At 60.8% G+C, this 22743-nt stretch overlaps 1 protein-coding gene across 14 annotated transcripts in view; it reads left to right on the top strand.

Moving 5' to 3' along the window:
- MROH1 (maestro heat like repeat family member 1) overlaps positions 1-22743 on the top strand; it is a 68445-nt gene that overhangs the window by 40306 nt on the left and 5396 nt on the right. For 4 of the 14 annotated variants that reach the window (XR_010936619.1, XM_067712571.1, XM_067712565.1 and 1 more), the window contains 21 exons: positions 3084-3191; positions 3304-3448; positions 3539-3579; positions 3891-4032; positions 4357-4409; positions 4916-5023; positions 5459-5578; positions 5784-5906; positions 6674-6820; positions 6913-6939; positions 7850-7972; positions 8090-8169; positions 8249-8360; positions 8443-8545; positions 9042-9146; positions 11049-11207; positions 11321-11433; positions 12499-12651; positions 18256-18410; positions 21415-21580; positions 22187-22383. Coding sequence is in view for 12 of the 14 variants with exons in the window: in XM_067712571.1 (XP_067568672.1) it covers positions 3084-3191; positions 3304-3448; positions 3539-3579; positions 3891-4032; positions 4357-4409; positions 4916-5023; positions 5459-5578; positions 5784-5906; positions 6674-6820; positions 6913-6939; positions 7850-7972; positions 8090-8169; positions 8249-8360; positions 8443-8545; positions 9042-9146; positions 11049-11207; positions 11321-11433; positions 12499-12651; positions 18256-18410; positions 21415-21580; positions 22187-22383 (2480 nt within the window). In the remaining 2 variants the exon portion in view is untranslated. Of the gene's footprint in view, positions 1-3083; positions 3192-3303; positions 3449-3538; positions 3580-3890; positions 4033-4356; positions 4410-4915; positions 5024-5458; positions 5579-5783; positions 5907-6673; positions 6821-6912; positions 6940-7849; positions 7973-8089; positions 8170-8248; positions 8361-8442; positions 8546-9041; positions 9147-11048; positions 11208-11320; positions 11434-12498; positions 12652-18255; positions 18411-21414; positions 21581-22186; positions 22384-22743 lie in introns of those variants that run through there. The other 10 variants (XM_067712568.1, XM_067712570.1, XM_067712566.1 and 7 more) reach the window with 10 other exon arrangements.

Raw genomic sequence — 22743 nt, 5'->3', positions numbered from 1 at the left:
TGGCCTTACTTTTTATAGATTCTTTGAGGTCTTCTACATGGAACATCATGTTTTCCAATAGACAGCTCAGTCTTCCTTTCCGATCTGAATGCCTTTTATTTCTTTTTCTGGCCTTACTGCCTCGGTTAGAATCTCCATTACAATGCTGAATACAAGTGATGAGTGCAGACATCCTTACTTTGTTTCCGTTCTAAGGGGAACGCGTTCAGTCTTTTAACATTCAGGATTCTGCTTTCAATTCTTTTCAATTTGAAATGGGCATAAGTGATTGCTTTTTAGGTGTTGAACTCCTCGCAGCGCCAAGATAAGCCATGCTTGGCCATGATTTATAATGCTCTCAATACATTGCTGGACTTGATTTCCCGGTGCTTTGCTGCGGGATTTTGCGCCTCTTCACGAGTGTTATGGGCCTGTACTTTCCTGTAATGTCTCTCTGGTGGTCCTTCACTAGGTGAGTTTGGACGCGTCCCTTCCTCTTCTAACTTACGGAAGAGTTTGTGAAGATTTGGTATTTTTTCCTTAAATCTTTGGTAGAATCCCTCAGTGGAACTACATAGGCCTGGAGGTTTCTTTGTTGAAAAGCTTTTAGCCCTGAATTGTTTACTAGACAAAGAACTATTTAGGTTGTCTGTTTTCTTGAGTAAGCTTTGATGGTTTGTCTCTGGGTAAAGGGTCCTAAGACCACCTACATGCTTGCTGGTTCACTAGAAGGACTTGTAGGACTCAGAGGTAACTGTACTCATAGCTAAAATCCCTGTGCAGGTTTCCTGTGTGCTCCCAGGAGGGGCCACACAGAGCACACTCCCTCCTGCATCAGAGAGGTGCAGCCCAGGGAAGCCCATCTGACAGCCTGAGTCACGGCTGTCACTGGAGGTGGGCGCCTTCTGCCACAGCCAGCCTCCCCGGGGGAGCCTGTGTTCGCTGCTCAGGCAGCCAGAACAGCCTTACTTCTCACTTAGGGAAGTTTCAAAAGATGAGCTCCCGGATGTAAAGTGTTTCAGGTGCTGTGGACAGAATTACCATATGATCCGGCAATTCCACTTCTGGGTATTTACCCAAGAGAAATGAAAGCGGGATCTTGAAGAGATACTTACACGCCCATGTTTGTAGCAGCGTCATTCACAATAGCCAAGAGGTAGAAGCAGCCAAGTGTCCATCAGGGGATGACTGGGTGAACGCGGTCTGCTCTCTCTCTATAGTAGAATGTTACTCAACCTTAAAAAGGAAGGGGATTGGGACACGTGTTACAACACGTGTAAACTTTGATAACTTGCTGATTAAAGTTTTCCCTACTAGTTTTAGCATCAGTTGTTCATTTTCTAACTCCATTAATTCTCTATACTTATTTTTTTGGCCTTCTGTTGTAACAAAGAGCTTTTTGCTAGTTTTTTTTTTTTTTTTTTTTTTTTTGCGGTACACGGGCCTCTCACTGTTGTGGCCTCTCCCGTTGCAGAGCACAGCCTCCGGACGCGCAGGCCCAGCGGCATGTGGGATCTTCCCGGACCGGGGCATGAACCCGTGTCCCCTGCATCGGCAGGCGGACTCTCACCCACTGCGCCACCAGGGAAGCCCCGGCTTTTTGCTATTTTTATGTTCATATATAATATCTCAGTGCGGATTCATGGGTTACTCTTTCATGCATTTCTGCCATTGGTTTTGGTGGTCAAATTGTTCTGAGTTTGGCCTGTGGGAGCCCCCGTGGAGCGGGCTCCTGTGTCCTTGAGGCAAGGTACGTCTCCATCATTTTTTGAGTGAGCCTTTCCTTGTTTTCTGGCACAAGAAGATGTTCCAGGCTCACCTGACCTGTCCTTACCTCTAGCTCTGTGGACACTTTTCAGATGAGCTCTTTTTCTCTTTTATTTCTGGGGGGAATTAGTCTCCTTTATCTCTTTAATTTTTTCTTGTTCTCCGTTTTTCTGTCTCTCTCGTTCCGGCACTTCTGTTATCTGAATGTTGCACTTTAATATCTTTCTTCTTCATTTCCCTGAAGTCTTCAATCTGTTCTTCCACGTCAGTGATTTCTTTCTTAACTATTTCACTATTAATTTCTTGAATCACATTCTGTGTTTAATTGTTACACTCTTTCACATGCTTTTCTTGTTCTTGGTTCATATTAATATTTTCCCACCGATAGTATTTTTCAGGTTCAGTTGATGTTCTTGGTCTGTGGGTCCCGGTAGTTGCGCCTTTGTTGGGCTTTGTATGCGTCCTCAGCGTTCACTCTTGGGTAGTTTGCGGTTTCTGTGTGGATTCTTTATTAACCCAAGGTTTCTTTTAGGATGTTTAAAGTTTTCTAGGTGACTCGCTTTTCGTGGCTACTGTGGGTTTGTAATTTTATTGCGTTCTCTACGTTGAATCTGGCCACAGGTTTATTTTTGCTTCTGAGAGTTTGTTGAGATCTTCTTTTTAGCCTAATAGGTGGTCAGACTTTCCAGTTGTTTGTGTGTATTTGGTATTAAGATTTATCTATATTTTTAGAGCATGCTTTAAAAATTGCTGTTTAGGCCCTATTAAATACCTCTATTTTTTCTACTCCATCTTTGATTTCTCAGGGAGAGGTGTTAAATGTCTCCTACAGTCATTGCAGTTTTCCCAATTTCTCTTGGTTTTCAGTGTTTGCTTTTTGGTATTTCAAAGCGTGAGTTGAAGACTCAGAGTGTTTGGAGAGCAGAGTCCTTTTCCGCGTGGAAGGTTCCCGGGGAGCCGGGCCCTGGAACACTGTCTGCTCAGGTCTGAGAGAAGCCACTGGCCCAGCGGGTTCCAGAGCTTGTCTCTGTTCTTCGTAGAAAATGCCATTTTCTCAGCCTATTATCAGGTCCACAAAGGGCCTCCGGTTTCTGTGGACGTCGGCATTGCCCATCAGGACGGAGTCAAGGTTCCCTCTGTTCTGGTGGCTGAACCGAGCCTGGTGAGCCGGCTTCCTTGGGTGATTTTGGTGCAGAGTGACAGGTGGCATGGGCGTCCCCTCAGCGGGGGCTGGCAGGGTCTGTCCTGCTTCGCTCAGGCCGTGTCCTCAGGGCCAGAGCTCACGATGGTGTAACCTGGAGAGCAGAGAGCACACCCTCCGCCCTCCCCTCCTGCAGCCTCAGAAGCTGGGCGCCAACAGCGAGGCCCTGGCGGCAGACAGCGTGCGGGCCATCAGTGTCAGCACCCTCTACCTGGTCAGCACCACTGTGGACAGGATGGGCGATGTGAGTGCCGCCCACCCACCCCCTGGGACCCACCGCGCCCCTCCTGACCCCTCGGCCCCGGGGGTCTGCTGCCCGCCCACCTGGGAGCAGACTCCCATGCCGCTGCCCCCAGGTCCTCTGGCCATACCTGTTCGAGTTCCTCGTTCCCGTGCGCTTCACCGGGGCGCTGACCCCGCTCTGCAGGAGCCTCGTGCACCTGGCCCAGAAGAGGCAGGAGGCAGGGGCCCACGCCCTCCTCATTCAGTACAACGGCAACGGTGCGCCCCCGGCCCTGGCCCGGCCCCCCAGCCCACCTTGACCCCAGGGCGCGGGCGGCCCTGAGTGTTGCATGTCTGTCTCCCCCGCAGTGACCCTTCCATCTCCCTACGCCATGGCCACCAGGCTCCTGGTAAGCAGCGCACTGGGGGCTTGCCTTCCCAGAAGCATCACGTCCCCAGGCAGGTGGCCGCTGGGCAGCCGCACTCTGGGGATGGCGGGGAGGAGTGGGCTCTTGCCTTTGTCCCCGTCCTCACGCTGTCACTGCTGTGAGAAGGACACTGTCTCGCAGTGGGAACTGTCAGGTGCTCCAGGCGGAGTTTTGGGGAGCTGCATCTCTGGGGGCTTCTTGCCCCACCTGGGAGGCCGTGCTCGGCCTCATGTGGGGCGTTGGGGCGCTGTGGCCCTGGGCGCCGGTGGAGAACCCACTTCTGGCTCCTCCAGGCCGTGTCTTCCAGCCCCTACCTGGGGGACGGTCGCGGGGCGGCCTCACTGCGCCTCCTGAGCGTCCTTCACCGGGACATCCATCCTATGCTGGGTCAGCGGTGGGCGACCGCCATCCCCCTGCTGCTGGAGCACCTGGACGGTGAGGCCCAGAGCGGGGCGGCGCCACTCGTCCTCTGGTCGCGTTTTTTCAGCCAGTCGGCACCAAGCCTGGCCAGTGGGGACCAGGGTTTTGAAAGTTGGAAGAAATGGCCTCTGCTGTGGTTCAGGAAAGGGCCTGGACAGTGGGGCTGAAAAGATGCCCCCTGCTGGTTGTCACCTGGGAGCACACTGGATGTGGGCGCAGCCCTTTCTTCCTCTGTGCTAGCGTTGATGGGCCAGGCTGGGGGCGGGGCTCTGAGCACTGCACTCCTGCCTGTGGGCATGGGTCTGTCTGCTGGGCTGAGTGAATGACTGGTCGTTTCAGGATATACGGAGGAAACCCTGTCGCGGAAGGAATGGGAGGAGAAGCTGCTGATGGTGAGAGAAGGGAGAGGAGGTGGGAGCGTAGCCTGTCTTGGACCCAGGGGCCCTTTCTGGCCTGGGCGGGGAGAGCTTGGGGCAGCCACGCTAGGGGAACTGTACCTTCCCAGGGCTGTGATGTTTGCCTTGGCCTAACGGTGTGGCTGGGGGAGGGGCAGAGGGACAGGTGGGTGTCTCTGGGGGGGAGCCCTGCCTACTGGCCTCACAGATTGTCACCCTGCTGTGATGGAGTCAAATTACAGGGGCTTTGAGCTGCTCTGGCCACTGGAGCCTTCTCTCCTCTCCCCTGCTTGGCTCAGAGCTGTCTGTGCCCCTGTGTGGTGCGTGTCTGACCCCCCAGAATTTGTTTTGTCTGGGCTCGAAAGTGATCCACAACCCTTCAGAGCCATGGCACAGGGCCCTGAGGTCCGTGCCTGTGACACCGCCAGGCATTGGGTCCCTCCCCGGCCAGCGCGGTGAGAGGCCGAGCTCCGGCCCCTCACTGGTAGAGCTCCTGCCCACAGTTCCTTCGCGACACTCTAGCTGTTGTGTCTGACAACACGTGGATTTGCCAGCTGAGCCTGGAGATGTGCAAGCAGCTACCCAGCTACAACGGGACGCCCCTGGAGAAGGTGCAGGGGGAGGGGGAACGCCCCAGGAGGAGATGCAGGGGGAGGTGTGGGAGGACAACCCGCGGGGCGCTGTGGGCGTGGCCCTCAGCTCCTGTTCCTTGGTGCTGTCACTCGCTCCCTGCGCCTGTCTCTGGTGGCCCCTGTGGTCCTGGCAGAGGCTGGACGGGAAGGCCTGGGAGCCTCCTCGTAGTGGCTGACGGCTGGGAGATGCAGGGGCTCCGCACCCACCTCCTACTCCTCAGACACCGCCCAGAGCTCGTCTGGTCCTTGCGGCGGTCAGTGTCGTGGGTTCCCGCGTCCGCTGGCAGCGCGTACTCTGCCAGGGGCGTACTCTGAGTACTCAGGGCGTACTCTGCCGGGGGCAGCGCTTTGGTAGTGCTGGGCACCCCTCTACTCGGGAGCCAGGCACAGCCCTGTTCTCTGACTTCGTTGCAGAACTTCCTGTATAAATGCATAGGAACTACCCTGGGTGCTGCTTCAAGTAAGGAGGTGGTGAGAAAGCATCTGCAGGAGCTGCTGGAAACCGCCAGATACCAGGAGGAGAGCGAGCGTGAGGTGGCCGCCCCTTCCCCACGGGAAGCCCGGGTGCCCACAGGCTTGCTGGCAGTGGTCACTCTCTGTCCTCTCAGACGTGTAGCCAGCGTGTGTACCTGTGTGTGTGTGTGGTGTGCACAGATGCACCGGATGGTGTGCGCATGCGTGTGTACTCTCTCCGTCCCCGACCTTGCCCAGGTGTGAGTGCACCTGTGTACCTCCCCAGGGCCTTGCCTGTTGCTTTGGGATCTGTGCCAGCTCCCACCTGGATGACACCCTGGCCCAGCTGGAGGACTTCGTAAAGTCAGATGTGTTCAGAAAATCCGCCGGCATTTTCAACATTTTTAAGGTACAAAGGTCAGGCTGACAGCTGAAGGGGAGGTCTGGGGTGGGCCTGGCCTGTGATTTGGTCTTAGCCGTGGTACCTGCATTTCGAGGTTCTGTGGGGTGGAGGGTTGGGCCTGGCGCTTCCTGGGCTTTGGTGCCTCGCACGTTGGGGGTGGGTCAGGGAGCTGGCGTCCGGTCGTGGGCGGGGCTGGCGGATGAGGGCTCCCTCCCAGCTGCTGACTGGGGCAATGAGAGGGTCTCTGGGCAGCAGGGATGGGGCGGCCACCTTCCTGTCCCACCGCCTATCTGTGCGTCTTCTGCCCCCTGGTGGCCAGTGGAGGCTGTGTGCTCGCTGAAGCCCCGCTGGGGGCTGGACCCCCGCTGTGGGCCTCCACCCCAGCCCTTGTCCCTAGGTTTTCAGTCTCCCTGTGCCTGGGTCAGCCAGTGACAGAGTCTCAGGGCTGTGTAGTGTGAACAGGCCCTGAGGACGGAGGGGGGCTCCTGGGCAGCCCCCAAGCGAAGGCAGGGACCCCACCTCTGGCCCTTCCGTTGCTCTCAGCCCCCCAGCTCTTCCTCCTGCGTGCCCCTCCCACCTTGGTCCCCACCAGGCCCGAGCCTGCCCAGTCCTATCCTGTCCTGCTGTTCCCGACCTTGGGGCTCTCTGGGTGGGGTGGCGCCTTCCTCCCAACCAGCTGTGCCCTTCTTCCCGCGCACGTGGGGTTGGAGTGCTGGGCTGCTGCTGGGGGGCGTGACTGTGTCACAGCCCCGCTGGTTCCTCCGGCCTCTCAGGATCGGAGTGAGAACGAGGTGGAGAAAGTGAAGAGCGCGCTGATCCTGTGTTACGGGCACGTGGCAGCGCGGGCCCCCCGCGAGCTGCTGCTGGCCAGGGTGGAGTCGGACATCTTCCGGAACATGTCCCAGTGCTTCAGCACCAAGGTGGGTGCCCGGCCGTGGCACGGGGAGGGAGAGAGGGAGGGGTGCCGCCACTGGGGCCTCACGCGCTAACTCATGTCACCTCTGTCGTTCAGGTTCTGGGGATAAAGGTAGAGACCAAGGTACAGTGTGCAGGAGTGGAGCGGGGCTCTGCTTTCCTCTCTCCTCCGGGCTGGGCCGTGAGCTGCCGGGGCGGCAGCCAGGAGTGCTCACTGGGGCTCCCTGGTCCCAGTGCAAGGGCAGAGCATTCGGGACATCCCTCCGGGGCCTGTCCCCACCGCCTCGGAGCAGAATGGGGGCCCAGGAGCTCCTTCTCTGGCCCAGGCCCCGGACGGTGGGTGGGAAGGAGGGGGAGGTGAGGGCTCGCAGGCGGGGCGCGGGGCCTTGGCCGCAGCCCCTCTCCTGGCTCTGCTCCCTGACGCCCACGGCTGCCCTCTTGGCAGCGCCGGGGAGGGGTGCGTTCTGCAGCCAGTGACAGTGGCCTCTGGCCTCACTAACGTGTTTCCCTCTGGACTCTCCGGCACTAACCTGGAAGCCCCCTCTGGAGCGGCTGGGTCTCCCCTTAAAGAGCAGACCCTCCACCCCGGGTCTCCTGCAGTCTGCCGGGTGGTGGGGCTGTGCTGAGAGTGGTCGCTCTGACTGAGTGGGGGGCAGCCCCCCTCTGCCGGGGCTCTTCTTGGGCAGCAGGCTTCCCCTCCACCTTGGGAGCATCTCCAGCCACCCCACTGGTGGATGGAGTGGGCGTCTGCCTACTGCGTCTGCCCGGGGCTGTGACCCGGGGCCCCCCAGGCCCAGGCCGGGCAGACAGCCGAGGGCCCCGGGTTCCCTCACAGACCCCCCGTGGCCCACGTGCGGGGCTGGCCAAGAGCCCCAGAGTGGAGGGGAGCGTTTCTGGCTTTGGAGGGAAGAGCGGGCCGGTGGTCTGGTCTCGCTGCTGTGGGCAGCCCCCATCCTGGCTCAGCCCCACGGGCCTAGAGGGAGCGGCTGCTGCCTCGGGCCTTGGTGCCTTCCTGCAGCCCAGCGTCCCCGCAGGACCTGGGCCTGAGGCTGTGCCTCGCGCAGAGCGTTTGCATGGCCAGCCAGGCCGTCCGCAGCAGCTCCCACGGCAGCTCCTTCCAGCTCCTGAGGAAGCCGGAGCTGGTGGCGCAGATGATGGTGAGCGCCGGCGGGGCCTGGGGAGGGGCCTGAGTTCCCCAGCGGGTGAGGGGCGGCAGCTGACTGGGAGGCAAGCCAGTGCTGTGGCCAAGGGCCATCCCGCGGCTGCTCCCCCAGGAGTTCATCAAGGCCGAGCCCTCGGACTCCCTGAGGACGCCCATGCGGAAGAAGGCCATGCTCGCCTGCACTTACCTGGCGTATCCTTTCCTCCGGGGCCTGGGGGCCCGGCCGGGGGGCCCCTCTGCGTGAGTGCTGGGCCCTTAACTCGAGACTCAGCTCCCTGGAGCCGGCGCTGGAGGGGCAGGCGCAGGCGGACCTCATCCACAGCTGCCTACACAGCATTATGGCCGTGCTGCCTGAGCCCGAGGGGGTGGACAGCCACCAGGAGGTATGAGCATGGCCCTGGCCGCGTGGGTGCCCGTGCGCGGGTGGCAGGGTCACGGCGGGACCGGCCGCTTCTCTCGTTCCAGCCCCTGTACCTGGACACCATGCAGGCCCTCAAGGACTTACTGACAAGCCTCCTTCAGCGAAACATGACCCCCCAGGGCCTGCAGGTCATGGTGGAGGTGTGCGGTGGGTGTGCGCTTCCCCGGGGCAGGGGCGCCGTGGGGACCCTGTGGTGTGCTATGCAAGGAGGTGGGGGGGGGGTTCTGTGAGCGGCGGGGGGACCCCATCCTGCCTGGGCAGGTATGCAGATGGGTGCAGTCCCCGACCCAGATGGGGGCCCCAAGCTGGTTCTCCCCGCCCCCCCATCACATGGTGCCGGGATGGAGAGACCCTGAGGTGCCCCGGACATGCCCTCCTGGCCTGCAGTGGCCTGCGGCATGGCTTCCTGCCCTTTGCAGTACTGCGGTGGGCTGGTGCAGGGCCGACCCACTCCTAGGAACACCCTGTCCCTCTGTATGCCTGGCTTGCTCTGGGTGGCCGTGGCCATGAGCCAGGCCAGCAGGACGGAGTGACGGGGCGGGGTGCACTGCACAGGGGGCTTGCTCTGACCTGGCACGCTGGCCCCCCCACCCAGAAGGGTGGCTGTAGGCAGGGCACCTATATGAAGCCCCCTCTTCCCCAGCACCTGAGCCCATGGATCAAGTCCCCGAGGGGCCACGAGCGGGTGCGGGCGCTTGGCCTAAGCGCCTGCCTGCTTCAGCACTTCCTGAAGCACCTGCACATCAGCGTGAGTACCAGGTGGCGACCCGCATGGCCACTCCCTTGCCCTGTCCCCGTCCTGGCCCCTCGGCTTGGGGACCACTGCCTGCGGCCCTTGCGTCTCTGAATGCCAGCACGCTCTCTGCCCTTCGCCCAGCTGCTGCCTGGGCTCATCCCGCGTCCCAGCGAGTGCCACCGTCCTCTTCCTGAGCCGTGGACGGAGAGCCATGAGGGCCAGGAACTGTCCTCAGGGCTGGCCACCCGGTGTCGATCTGATGGGCACCCTCGTCCTTGGGAGCGGGATCATGGGCCGGGACTGGCGCCTGACGTGCTCCCCGGAGGAGGGAACGGGTGATGGGGACCTGGGTGTGAAAGGAGAGAAGGAGGGCGTTCGCGGCAGAAGCAGCAGTTTGGGCAAAGGCAGGGGGATGTGAACCCACGAAATGCTGCGGAAAAGGCAAGTATTATTCGGTGGTTGGAGCGGGGGAGAAGGAGCTTGGTCCAAGAACCGCGCGGTTATTATGCGTTTTAATATTTGCTAAGAGTAAGCAGCTTTTTACGTTTTCAGAACTTCACGGTTCTTTCAAGGCCATTAATCAGGGGGTTTTAGGGTAGATTGGACGCAGTCCTCAGATGCTCCCAGCGCGGCTTTGTGGGGGCACGCACCCCACATTTTCGTGTGTTGAGCAGTAACATCTTTTAATAATGGACCTTTCCATCCAGGTCCCCCTGGGCCCCTCAGAAGCAGGTTCTGGGTCGCAGGTTCTGTTGCCGTTGTCAGCGTAACTTTTTCTTCCACTGTATTTAATAATTTGCTGATTGCTGGTAGGCAGGAAAACTATGGACTATTGGGTATTTAGGAACTGGCTAGTTTATAAGATTCCGTTGTTGTTTCTAGTGAATTTTTGGTTAGTTCTCTGTACTCCTCAGATACAGTCATCATAGTTTACAAATGCCGCGACTTTGGCCTTTCTCCCCCGATGTTGATGCACGTTAGTCCGTGCTGAAGATGAAAGCTGGCGGCAGCCCCGAGCCTTTACGGTCTCACTCTTAAGCGCGATGCTTGATTTGGTTGGCAGTATTTCTTTTTCGTCGTGTTCCAGAAGCATCTGTTTGCTCGCTTACACGGCTTTTCCCACCCAGGTTCCCCTGTGGCCTGTTTTTCATGTAACCCTGGTCCAACCAGAGTTCATGTTTGTTTGTGATGAGACAGAGCTCTGCCCTCTCTAAGAGAACAGCAGCTGGGGGGTCCTCTGTCCAGCGCTCCAGCCTCCCTGCCTTGTGCAGGTCCCCTCTAGTGACTTCTGGGAGAGCAGCAGCCTGGGAGCCCTGCACGTCCTTAGGAGCCCGTGCAGGGCGGGGGCGGGGCGGGCTGCTTCCCTGGGGAGGCCTCTCGTGTGGGGGGCTGACAGCAGGGTGGTGGGGCCGGGAAGGCCGAGGGCTGAGTGATGGCGGGGGCGGAAGTTGACATCCCCAGGTCCAGGGCATAGGAAACAAGGCCCTTTGCTAAGAGCAGGGTCGGGAAGGCTTAGTATTTGAGGAGAGCAGGAAAGGCTCTGAAAGGTGGGACCAGGACCCAGTTAGGAGGAGAGGGGTCTCACGCAGCAGCCCCCTTACCTGACGGGGGCCTTGCCTTCTGGGGCGGGGGCTTCCCATGTGTCTGCCGAGGCAGCAGAGCCCGACCGTCCCTCTGCCTGCACACACCTACTCGCCCGGCCCTCCTCCCCTCTTAGGGACCTGCACTTGGGGGGTGGGGCTCGCCATGCAGGAGGAGGAGCTTGACAGGGGCCCTGCTGGCCACAGGGGTGGACAGGGGCTGCCCTGCTGCTCACACCCCTGCCCGAATCTGGGTGTGGGTGGCACCTGCCCACCGCAGCATCTCCAGAGCTCCAGCCCCCATCTCTGGACCTCTGCCCCCGTGCCCCTCCAGCACCCGCACATCTGCCTCTCCAGGCCCTGGTGCCCTTCCACAACCTGGGCCTCCTCCTCGGCCTCTTCTCCCCACGGTGCGCGGACCTATGGCCTGCCACCCGCCAGGAGGCTGTGAGCTGTGTCTACTCCCTGCTCTACCTCCAGCTGGGCTACGAGGGTGAGCCCCTGGCTGGGCAGAGGTGCAGGGGGTGTGGTGAGGGAGCAGAGTCTGGGCCTCTGGAGGCCAGGGGAGGCCTCCACCCAGCCCTGCGCTCCCTCCCGCCTCTGCAGGCTTCTCCCGCGATTATCAGGACGATGTGGTTGAGCAGCTCCTCACCCTCAAGGACGGCCTGGGGCACCCTGACCCCGCCATCCTCTTCCACACCTGCCACAGCGTAGCCCAGGTACCTGCCAGGGCCTCTGCGAGGGAAGGAGGGGCCGCACCGTCGGGGCCCAGGGGGCCTCTGCGGCAGCTCCTCTCTTGCATGGGCTCCACGGGTGCCGGGCCGGGCACGCGGACGGGTCTCACTCAGAGAGTTCGGTGTCCAGCACCACCTCCCCCCCACTCCTGTGCTTGCTGGGGTCCCCCCTCCCTCCGAGGCCCAGCGGGGAGGGTGTGGGCAGGAGCTCAGCTCCGGCCCCAGAGGGTTGAGAAAGCTGCCCCTAGCCCACCCGTGAGCCCCCAAGCCAGGGCGGCGCTGTTATCCCACTTGGTGACTGGAAATGGCCCACAGGGGTCAGGAGGCTTTCTCTCCAGCCAAAGAAGGAAGGGGAGGGGGTCAACAGGGCCCTTTGTCGGGTGGGGGCGGGCTCAGACACTGGGAAGCGGAGGCCCCGCCCTGGGCGAGTCCAGGCACAGCGGAACTCTGTGTTTGGGATCAGACTTCATGGGTATTAAACCACTTTTATTTCTTCTTTGTACAAAGTTCATCTGCTTTAACTTCTGGTTGCTCTCTTTTATGTGGAGGGAAGGACAGGGGCTGCAGGGGGAGCTGAAGGTCCGTAGAGTCTTGGTGGCCGGGCGGTCCAGGGTGGAACATGCCACCATCTACCCTTGACTCTCTGCATTCTAGAGAGTTCTAGAGAGGCTGCACCACCAGGGCCACTCCCAGCCCACCCCACCGGTCAGGAGGAGCCTCAGGGAGGGCACACTGACCTGGGCCCTGCAGCTGCCCAGGGACCCCCCCCTTCCAGGGGCCTGGGCCTGGAGGCCCTGGAGGCTGCCTCCGGGACCTGGCCAGGCTTCAGTCTGGGGACAGGGGCTCCCGTGCATGGGCCACCGCACCCTTGCACTGGCAGGAGCTCCCGAAGGCGTACAGGGCTTGTATGAGGGTGGGAAAGGCTGGAGGAGGGATTTGAGAGGCGGAAATGTCAGCCCTTCCCAGGAAACTCGAGCCCCTGGGATGTTACGCCTGGAAGGTGTGCTGACGCTGTGCTCTCAAGTCTTCCTGACGCAACTGTCCTCCTAGATTATTGGCAAGCGCCTCCCGCCAGATCAGCTCATCAGCCTCTTGCTAACGCTGTTTGAGGGCCTGGGAGACCCCGACCAGAACTGTTCCCGAGCCGCTGCAGTGATCGTCAACTGCCTGCTGAAGGAGCGGGGCCACGTGCTCCTGGAGAAGGTGGGGCTGGGCGGGGCTGGGGCTCGGATGGGCGGGGGCGGTCAGGGGCGTGGCCGGCGCGGGGCTCGTCAGGGGCCAGGCGTGGGCGTGGTCTTGTCTGGGACAGGCCAAGAGTGTGGGTGGGCGGGGCTGGGTAACTTGGGGCGCCCCACCCCACTCCCTCACCCCCAACCCGTGCCCTGTGGAGGTTTGGCCCTCAGTGCTCAGCTCCTTTTCCCTGTGGGCCTGATTTGGACAAATCTTTCTCTTCTCTTTGAAGACAGAATTAAGTGAAAGTAACTGCTGAGAACTTAAGGGTAGAAAAGGCAATCGAGAGGGCAATGTCAGTGCTAGGGGCTATCACTTGGCGCCGAGCCAGCACTGGCTGAGCTCCCTGCTTCACCTGCTGGTGAAGACGCAGGTCCAGAGGGTCCCCAGGTGCCTGCACAAAGGGTTCCACGGCGGGTCTGGCCCAGAGCAGAGGTGCCCGGGACACTCAGGTGCTGCCCTGCCCATCGCCTCTGAGTCCTTCTGGCCGTGAGCTCACGTGGCTGTCCACATAGTTCCCAGACATGCATCGGCAACCACCATGACAGACGTGCCCAGGTCCTCGTAGGTGTAGGTCTGAGGCAGGCTCCGAGGATCAGGGGATTTCTAGAACGCGTGTCTTTGAATCCTGGAGAGCCGGTGGCCTGGCAGGTGGGGTCCCATGTGCCTAGAGGGAGAGTTAAGCTCCCCATTAAAGTGAAGCATAGCAGCAGAAAAGGGGGTTTGTCCTAAGTGCATGGCCTTGGGGGCTCGCACAGGCAGGAGCAGAGGTCCTACCCACTCCAGAGTCCCTTATACCCCAGCAGACGCTCTGCAGCACAGACCGTGCCTCGGCGCGCACCTCATGTAGAGGGGCCTCACGTCTGCCCCACATGGCGGTAGCCTGTGAGACGGCGCGTCTCCCGGCCTGGCCCGAGCGTTGCTCCTCCCCGCCGTGAGGGCAACGTCACGCACCCACCCACCTCCGTGAGCGCTTGGGCAGTTCCCAGTCTGAGCACTGAGAGTGCTGCCAGAGCGCGGGTCCGTTGGACCTGAGGGTACATTTTGGTTGGAGACACACCCAGGAGAGCGACTGGGGCCTGCAGGAGAGGGCCCCCCGCCCCCCCCCCCCCGTGCAGCTGTCCCAGGGCTGTCAGATGGCGCTCCGGGCCGTTCAGCTCCCGCATGCCACGCCCCTGCCGACGCCGTTTCTGTCCCTTCTGGTGGGTGTGTAACGGCTTCCTGGTTGGGTTTTGTTCGCGTTTCTCTGGCGGCTTATGCAGTGGCACGCTTTGGCACACTTCCTGGCTGTTCAGACGTCGTCTGCTGTGAGGACACCAGCCTTGCCCATCTTTCTTCCGGCTTGTCTGTGCTTTGCTTATTGATTTGCAGACGCACTTTGTATATTCTGGGTGCAGGGCCTGTACTGGGTGGATCCCAGGGAGCGGGGGAGGGGCCGCAGTGCACGGCGCGGCGCCGGGAGGGGAGCGTGCCATCGTGGCGCACTCCTCCTGGGAGTGGAAGCGGGCTGGGGGAGGAGGAGGGCGGCACAGGGCACGGCCGTGAGTCCTCGTCGGGGTTTGATGGGCCAAGGTTTGGATCTTATCTTGCACTCAGTGGGGCTTCCGGGTCAGGCTGGAGTGGTAGAGAGGTGCCCTGGAGGCTCTGTGTGGGGGGAGGGGACAGACCAGGCCGCAGGCAGTGGCCGCCGGTGGTCCTGGTGTGTGTGTACACACGGCGCATTTTGTCTGCTTGTTCATCTGTGGATGGACACTTGGGCCGCTTTCGCCTCTTGGCTACTGTGAATAATGCTGCTATGAACGTGGGTGTAATACATATCCCTTCAAGGTCCTGTTTCCTTTTGGGTAAATACCCAGAAGTGGATTTGCAGGATCATAGGGTAGTTCTATTTTGAATGTTTTGAGGAACTGCCGTACTGTTTTCCTTAGTGGCTGCACCAGTTTACATCCCCACCAGCAGCACACAGGGGTTCCAGTTTCTCCACATCCTCACCAGCACTTGTTAATACCTGTTTTCTCCTTTTTTAATGTTTATATGTATATATATATATATATATATTTTACATAACGAAAGTTCTTCAGGAATGGACATTTTCCCCTAAGCCTCAGAAGTACAATATGGCATATTATTTTAATTAGCTAAAAGAGGAAATGAACAGACCTCTATAATTATTAATATTGGTAATATTCTTTCATTTAATATTTTTGTATATCAAGTGTCTCTGTGTTAACTTGTATTCTATTTCTCTAATCACGGTTTCCTTTAAATACCTGTTGGTTCGATAGCCGCCACCCTGATGGGTGTGACGTGGTATGTCATGTTGGTTTTGATTTGCACGTCCCACGTAATTAGTGTTGTTGAGCGTCTTTTGATATGCTTGTTGGCCATTTGTATGTCTTCTTTGGAGAAGTTTGCGTCCTTTGCCCATTTTTAAATCAGATTATTTGATTTTTTTGTTGTTGTTGAATTGTAGGAGTTCTTTATATATTCTGGATATTAACCCATTATTGGATATATGATTTGCAGATATTTTTCCCATTCCATAGGTTGTCTTTTCACACTCATGACCGTGTCCTTTGATGCATAAAAGTTTTAAAGTTTGATATAGTTCCACATGCCTGTGTTTGCTTTTGTTGCCTGTGCTTTGGGCATCACATCCAAGAAATCATTGCCAAACCTAATGTCCTGAAGATTTCCCCCTGTTTTCTTCTAGGAGTTCCTTAATAGTTTCGGGTCCCACCCGTCCTTGATAAATCCAGGTGCCTCTCCTTGGGCCCAACACACCGAGCCTGCTCCTGGCCTCTCAGGGAGCTGCTGGGCTGTCTCCTCCTGGCTCAGGCTCCCAGACACACTCAGCACACCCACCCCGGGTGCTGTGTTCCTGACTTAAACCTTCAGCCTGTCTGCGACGTGCCACCTCTGTCTCATGTGGCATGGTCACTGGTATCGGTACCCATGGGGGCCGTGGGGCCACCCTTTTCTTTCCTGCCCTGAGAGCCTGGCAGGGGGACCCCCTAGAGACACCTGGACACTGTTGGACTTTGAGTTTCTCTGACACTAAATCAGAAAAAGTGGTCCTAGCAGGTGACCCGTGACCGGGCTGAGCCCCTCCGCCAGCAAGCCAGGCTGGTCAGGTGGAGGGCAGGACGGACATGCCGGGAAAGAACAGACTTCTCTTAATAAACAGCGGGCGTGGGAAGTGAAGCCGCTGCTGCAGAGAAGCCCGGCAGGCGTTAGACACAGAAGCGCCGCCCAACCCAGCAGTTCCACTGCTAGGCGTGTACCCGAGAGAGGTGGGCCCATGCCCATGGGAACCTGTACCGACACGTGCCTGGCAGCCCAACCATGGCAACAACGTAGACGCCCATCAGTTAGTAGCTGGATCTGTCCGTTCAGTGAAACATTACTCAGCAGCAGGAAGGAGTGACGGCTGATTCCTGCCGCAGCATGGAGGAGCCTGGAAAACACTTGGCAAAGTGAAAGAAGCTGGTCACAAAAGGCCCCATAGAGTGTGATTCCATTTCTCTGAAATGTTCAGAAGAGGCAAATCCAGACACGGAAAGTGGATTCGTGGTTGCCGGGGTGGGGCGGGGGAACTGGGGAGTGACTGCTGGTGGAAATGAGGTTTCTTTTCGGGTGATAGAAATACTCTAAAATCGTGGCTGCACAACCCTGTGAATATACGAAAACCACTGACTTGTACACTTAGAATGGGCGAAGTCTGTGGTGCGCAGTTACAGCTCCGTGAGGCTATTGCGAGGAAACAGCCTAGACCAGGTGTGAGGGGAGGTTAAAGGGCCCCCACGGGGCTTGCCACCGAGAGGCGCGGGAGCAGCCCTGCAGGCCTAGGGTGCGGCTCCTGCTCACCAGTCCTGGGAAGCCGAGAACCCGGTGCCGATGCAGCCCCAGAGCCCGCCACGCCTGAGCGCCCGGGCGCTGCCATCAGGGTTCGCAGGAAGCAGATTCAAGCTGCTCACGGGCGCCAGCGGGTACAGCTGCTGAGAAGCACATGCAACAGCGAGGACGACGTTAGAGAAGAAGATGGATGAGCCCAGGGAAACGATTAGGGAGGAAGCTCTGTCAAGACAAGCCACAGAAGGAGAACCAACGTCCAAGAAGGCGAAGTGAGGAAGCGGAACATTACGTAAGAGGCTCCACGTACCGCGAAGCATATCTACGGGCAACTGTACTCCAACGCTTGAGAACCTGGGGCGACAGGGACAGGCTTCTGCAGGGAGGCCGCTCTCTCCGCGTCTGCGCAGGAACCGCACAAGTGCGCGAGTCCGCCAGGCCTGCACATCTTCAGGCGACCAAGAAAGAGCCCGGGAGACTGGAGAGGAGCCGTGCCCCTCGCCCCAGAGACGGGCTGGCCTGTTTCAGTGGCAGCCGTGGACTGGAACGTCCCGGCGCATCTGTCTGCGAACGTCGCTGTGCCCACGGCTGGCGGGGGGCACCGGCCCAGCGGCGGCGAAGGCTGCTCCACTAAAGCACCACTTGCCCGCCCAGGTCCCCAGGCAGGAACACGGGGAGGCTCCTTAGTGCGGCGGCCTGTCTCGCCAGGGAGACGCGGCTGGGCCGGCCGAGGGGCTGGGCAGGCGGGCGGGGGCAAAGCAAAGAGGTTCAGGTCCTTAGAAGGAGGTGCGGATGCCTGTGAGCGGGGTTATCAACCTTCTGGACTCGAGGTCATAAAAAGAAAACAGCCTCGTTACGCTTACAAGTCCTTCGAGAAATGGCGGCGGCAGTGCCCCTCCCTGAGGCCCAGCCCAGGCAGCACTGGGCACGCAGCGCCGCCTCCCCTGCCGAGGACCACGCCCCGTGCCCCCGCGCCAGTCCCTTCCCGCTGCTCCTGCGGCCCAGGTCCCCGGGCAGGTTCCTCAGCCAGCCCTGCCCAGGAGCCCAGGGTTGGCGGAGCCCAAGGACTGCCAGCTGCCCGTCCCGGGGACCATGTCCCTGGGGCCGTGTCCAGTGCTGTCATCAGCTTTCACCTTGCACCAGGGTGCTTCCCAGCTGCGCAGCCCAGACCGTCGTGGGCAGCACCCCCGTGGCGCGGGGCCCACGCTGGCGACCGTGCCCTGGGTGCCCGTCTGTGGCCTCTGCAGCAGCTGCAGCCCATGAAGCCTGCCTGAGGCTGCCGGCCCTCTCCCGGCCCAGCTGTGGCCTCAGTCTAGGCACAGGGCTGCACGGGAGGTGGTGTGGGGCCGCGCAGCCCGTGTGTGTCCTGCCTCCAGGGACAGGCTGGGTCACCCCGTCAGCTTCAGCACTCACCCCGGGGCCTTCCCGTCCCGATATGCCCTGCACACGCCTGTGTGTGTCTCAGTGCCTCCTCCCGGCCGGCCCCTCTTGGGTCCCCGTCGCTTCCCGTGTGGAATGTGGGATTGGCTCTCTCGGCCCCGAGGGCTCTGGGCTCCGGCTCTCCATCGGGTGCCGGCAGCAGGGAGCTCTGATCTCACAGGACTTCCCTCCCCCCACCTTGGCCAGCCAGTCTCCCCGGGGCCCCTGCACCCTGGCCACGGGGGACTGGCCCCTGGTGTGGGCGTGTCCCCGCTGTAGGCCTAACCGCGGTTTCCTCGCCCACAGGTGCCCGAGATTGTGAGCGTGCTGTGCTCCAAGCTGCAGGAGACCCACGGGGAGCACGTCCTGCAGGCCGCACAGCACAGCGTGTACGTCCTGGCGGCCCGGCACCATGCTGCCGTGGTGTCCAGCCTTCTGGGCAGCCCCCTGCCCTTTGACAGGTACGTGGTGCCCACTAGCCTGCGGGGGCGGACGGGGCTCCAGCCACCTGGGCTCCACGTTCCGGGGTCACTCCCACCCTGGTGTGGTGTTCACGGGCCCCAGCCCCTCTGCATGGGAGCCTGGAGACCCCGGCCCTGGACTGGGTAGAGACAGGCTCACTCTCATGGGCTGTGCTGGCCAGTCCTCAGGGCTGGTTCTCTGGAGGGCGTCCACCATCATCTGTGAGCAGACCCCTGGGGCCAGGCCCCCTCCTTGAGCCAGGAAGGGGGAATTCATGGTTGCCAGGGGCGGGGCGAAGTGTGGGACCTCTGACCCGCCCCCCACTCGCACCCCGGTCCCCGAGCTCCCATCGGTGACCCTCAAGTCGCCATCCTCGGGCTCTCAGGGCAGGACTTCTCCGCGCCAGGGCCTGTGCCCGGCCCCGCCTGTGGACCACAGCCCCTGGGGTCCCTCCCCTCCTGCTCCGAGGCCTCCAGGTGGCCGTTGCTGTGGTCCCAGTGCTTCCAGAGCTCAGGGCCCGCTGCTCCTGCCTTGGTTTGCTGTCCACGGCGTGGGTGGAGGCCGGCACCCGTGGCCTCCTGGAGGCCCCTGTGCGGGGAGGCAGCACAGCCCTTCCCCGTGGCCACGGCCCGGGTGGCCGGACGCGCCTGCACCTGCCGTCAAGACGTGGGCTCGCGCTGCCTGCTCTGCTCTCACTTAGATGCCGGCGCCGCTCTGGGCCCCCGGTTCCAAGGTGTGTGGCTTCTCCCCAGGTCACGCCTGTCAGCGTCTGCCGCTGTCACCTCTCCGGCCCGTCACTGTCAGCCTTTCTTTGCCCTCGCAGTTTAGGTGTGTTCCTTTTCCAGGGTAAATAGACGCTCTCGGTTGCTGAGGTAGTTGGGGTTAAACTCACTGTCTTATTTTGTGTCTTCTCTTGGTCTTTTTTCTTTATCGTCTTCATTGTCCTTTTTAGATTGACAGGGTCTTTTTTACAATTTCATCTTCCACTCAGTTAGTCTGGAAGTTGCACACTCTGTGTTCTCCAGCGGTGGCCCTGAGAACGACCGCGTGGGCACAGCGTCCCTGGGCAGTGCAGGCCTCTGCAGGGGCGGCCCCCTGCCCTGCCCGTCATCGTCATGGCTGCTCTGCGCGGGCAGTGTGTCTGCCCACGCACCCGCCCCTCGGCTCTGCGTCCCTGCCTTTCATGGGTGCGGCTCACGCAGAGGAGCACGCACACGGCCACAGGCCCTGAGGGGGCCTCAGCCGCACGCAGCGGGAGATGGGGCAGGCATCCAGCCCCTACTGGGCTCCGTGCCTGCTCGGTGGAAACTCCCTGAAAGGTCGCCGCTGTCTGACTGCTGTTGCCAGAGGTGTGTTTTGCCTGACCTTGAACGTGGCGTCAGTGGAGCCCTCTGGACTTTCTCCTGCTTCTTTTGCTGTCCTCGGGGTGCAGGGTGCTGCTGTCCCTCCTTTCCTGCTGTGCCAGTGCTTTGCGTGTTCATAGGAGCGGGGTCGTCAGGGCAGGGTGGGCACAGTGCGGCCAGGGCCGAATCTGCCCACCACCCGCTGCCTCTGAGCCAACGATGGGCTTTACACTTGTAAACGGTTGGGGAAAAGTCCAAAGAATTATATTTCATGTCCAGAAAGTCACATGCAACCGGAACGTCCGTGTCCGGGGTGGCGTTCCGGGAGCGAGCACACCTTCGTTTCCTTGTCCGTGCCCGTGGCTGCCGTCGCCGCGTCACAGCAGAGCTGCCTGGTGTGCAGAGGCTGGGCGGCGAGGGGCCCTGGTGCCCTCCCGCTGGAGCGCACCCCCCAGAGCCCCGTGCGGCTCCTGGGGGCGACAAGCCCCACTTCGTGCGTCTGAACATGCATTTATTCAGCTGTCCTTCTCGGAGGTTATTTGCCAGAGTTTGGGACTCGAGCTGGGCGCGTGCTTTCTTTGAGTCTGAGTAAGAGGACGTGTCCTTTTCTGGCTCCTGTGAGTCCAGGTAGTGCCGAGGTCGTGAGGGACACACACCAGGTGCCCCTTGTCTATGGCGCTCTGCACCTTTGGGGGGTGGGGGTGGGTGGGTGTCCATTCCTTGTCCTGCCAGGTGGCTACCGGGCTTATTGAACCTGTGAGTTGGTGTCTGTCATCAGCTCTGACCGGTTTTCAGCCCTCCTCTTCAGACACTCTCTCGAATGTCTGCCAGACCTTTTCGTCCCACCCCCTACATGTCTGTTTCTGAATTTCCGCCGTGATTGTTATCTGCCGGGTTCTGGGTAACTCCCTCCATTTATCTTCCAGTTCATTGTTTCTCTCTCCTGCTGTATCCAGGCTGGTGCCAAATATGTCACTGAGTGCAGGATTAGGTGTCTCAATTCTTTTTTTTTTTTTTTGTCTTTTTGGCCACACCGCGTAGCATGTGGGATCTAGTCCCCCGACCAGGGATCGACCCCGGGCCCCCTGCATTGGGAGTGCAGAGTCTTGACCACTGGACCGCCAGGGAAGTCCCCGTGTCTCACTTCTAGAGGGCTGTTGGCTGGCTTCCAAATGTGCGCTATTTTTAGAATTTCCGGGTCCAGTTAGGTATCTGGAGTCGGTCACTTCTCTCCGTAAACGTGACGCACAGCCGCCTCCCGTGTGTCTGAGCACCCGGGGTCTGCAGGCTGCTCGGGCCTCCCGCAGCCTCCGCCTGACCTCACTCACATGCCTGCCTGCCTTGGCCACGTGCTGCTCGGTGCGGGAAAAGTGACTTGTAGGCGCCCCCGCGGCCTGGGGTGGCGCTGCCCCCCTCCAAGGAAGTCCAGTGTCTGCTCTGGCAGCTCCGGGGACGCCTCCTCTCCCTGGCCCTGTACCACCCTTTCTTGCCAGCTCTGCTCACCCCCGGGCCGCCTGATTGCAGGCCACTGGGTCAGAGGAAGGGGTGAGTTCGGGTCTGAGGTCAGGGTGCCGCTCGTGGCCTGGCTGGAGCTGAGGCTGCTGGGCACGACAGGGGCCGGCAGTGGCCTCGGGGTGACCGTCCTCCTGCCCCGCTCCAGCCACACCTGCACCCTGTGGAGGGCGCTGGCCGTGGAGCCCGGCCTCGCCACACAGGTCCTGGGGCTGCTCCTGGAGAAGATGAGCGGGGACGTGCCGTTCAAGGAGAGCCGGGCCTTCCTGCTGAGCAGCGCACCCGACCGCGTGGCCACCCTGCCGCCCCTTGCGGTGAGTGAGCTCTGGGGCGGCACGCCTGGCCCCTCCCCCATCCCCCCTCCCCGCTGCCGGTCCAGGAGGCTGGTACGGGGCCGCGTGGCCGCTGCGGGAGGGCCCCTGGGGGGGTGGGCCTGGGTGGCACCCTGCAGGCACCTGGCGGCTGACTGGGGCACCGGAGCAGGCAAGCTTGGAGCCCAGGCTCGTAAAGGCCCCGCAGGTGTCGGTCCCCGAGGGAGCGCCCTCTGTTTCACCCTGTGGAAAAAGAATAAACCCAGCTTGGCAGCGTGTCCACAGTACAGCAGCTGTGAGAGTTTCCTCCCCCTCCTGCTGAAGCACCGAGAGCAGATGCTGGGAGCCCGGCCCCCCGCGGCCACACTGCCCTGGGCCCGCCTCCTGCCCCAGTGCTGAGCTCCTCGTCCCGCCCACCCGGCCGCCCCTCAGGCGCCTCCTGCTGCTCCCAGGGCCCAAGACTTCTGGGGACACGGGGTACCTGCTAAGGAAGTGGGGCTTCAGGCTAGCTTGGGTCCTGGGGTGCAGGGTCCAGCCTTCGCTGTGGCCGGCCTCATTAGACCTGGCCTGGGGCGGGGAGGACTGAGGCTGAGGTGGCACCGTCCCCAGGCCACCTGTGCACTGTACGAGGTTGCGTCTGCCCCGGCGTCTGGGCCGGCGGTGCTGGAGCTCTACCCCCAGCTGTTTGCGGCGCTGCTGCTGCGGGTCAGCTGCACCGTGGGTGTCCAGCTGCCCAGGAACCTGCAGGCCAAGGAGAGGAAGAGCGCCAGCTCAGGCCTGGCCTCGCGGAGCCTCGAACCCTGCAGGTAAGCGGGCCCCGCCTTCCGCCCCTGGCACCCTCGTCTGTGGGCTGCTGTCCCTGCTGGGGGTGCAGCTTCCCTGGGCTGCAGGAGGGATGGGGACAGTCGGGGCGGGGCTTCCTGGGGACATCAGATGGGTTGTGAGCTGCGCCTTCTTTGGGAGGGCGGAGTGCGAGGAACGCTTGGGCACGGCAGGGTCTGCGCGAGCCCGCTCTGTGTTTGCGACCTCAGTCTTCAGCTCCAAATTCTGGCTCTTCCTACACTTGACTGGGGCCCCCCATCTTCGGACAGAAACTCCGCAGCAGCCTCCCTGCCTCCCCAGAGCGGCCTCTCACCTGGGTTGGCCCCGGCCCCCAGCCCTGTTGG

This window comes from Pseudorca crassidens, chromosome 17 (genome assembly GCF_039906515.1).
Source record: "Pseudorca crassidens isolate mPseCra1 chromosome 17, mPseCra1.hap1, whole genome shotgun sequence".
NCBI lineage: Eukaryota > Metazoa > Chordata > Mammalia > Artiodactyla > Delphinidae > Pseudorca > Pseudorca crassidens.
The sequence above is the reverse complement of the archived record's forward strand: the minus strand, read 5'-3'. Positions and strand labels throughout refer to the sequence as shown.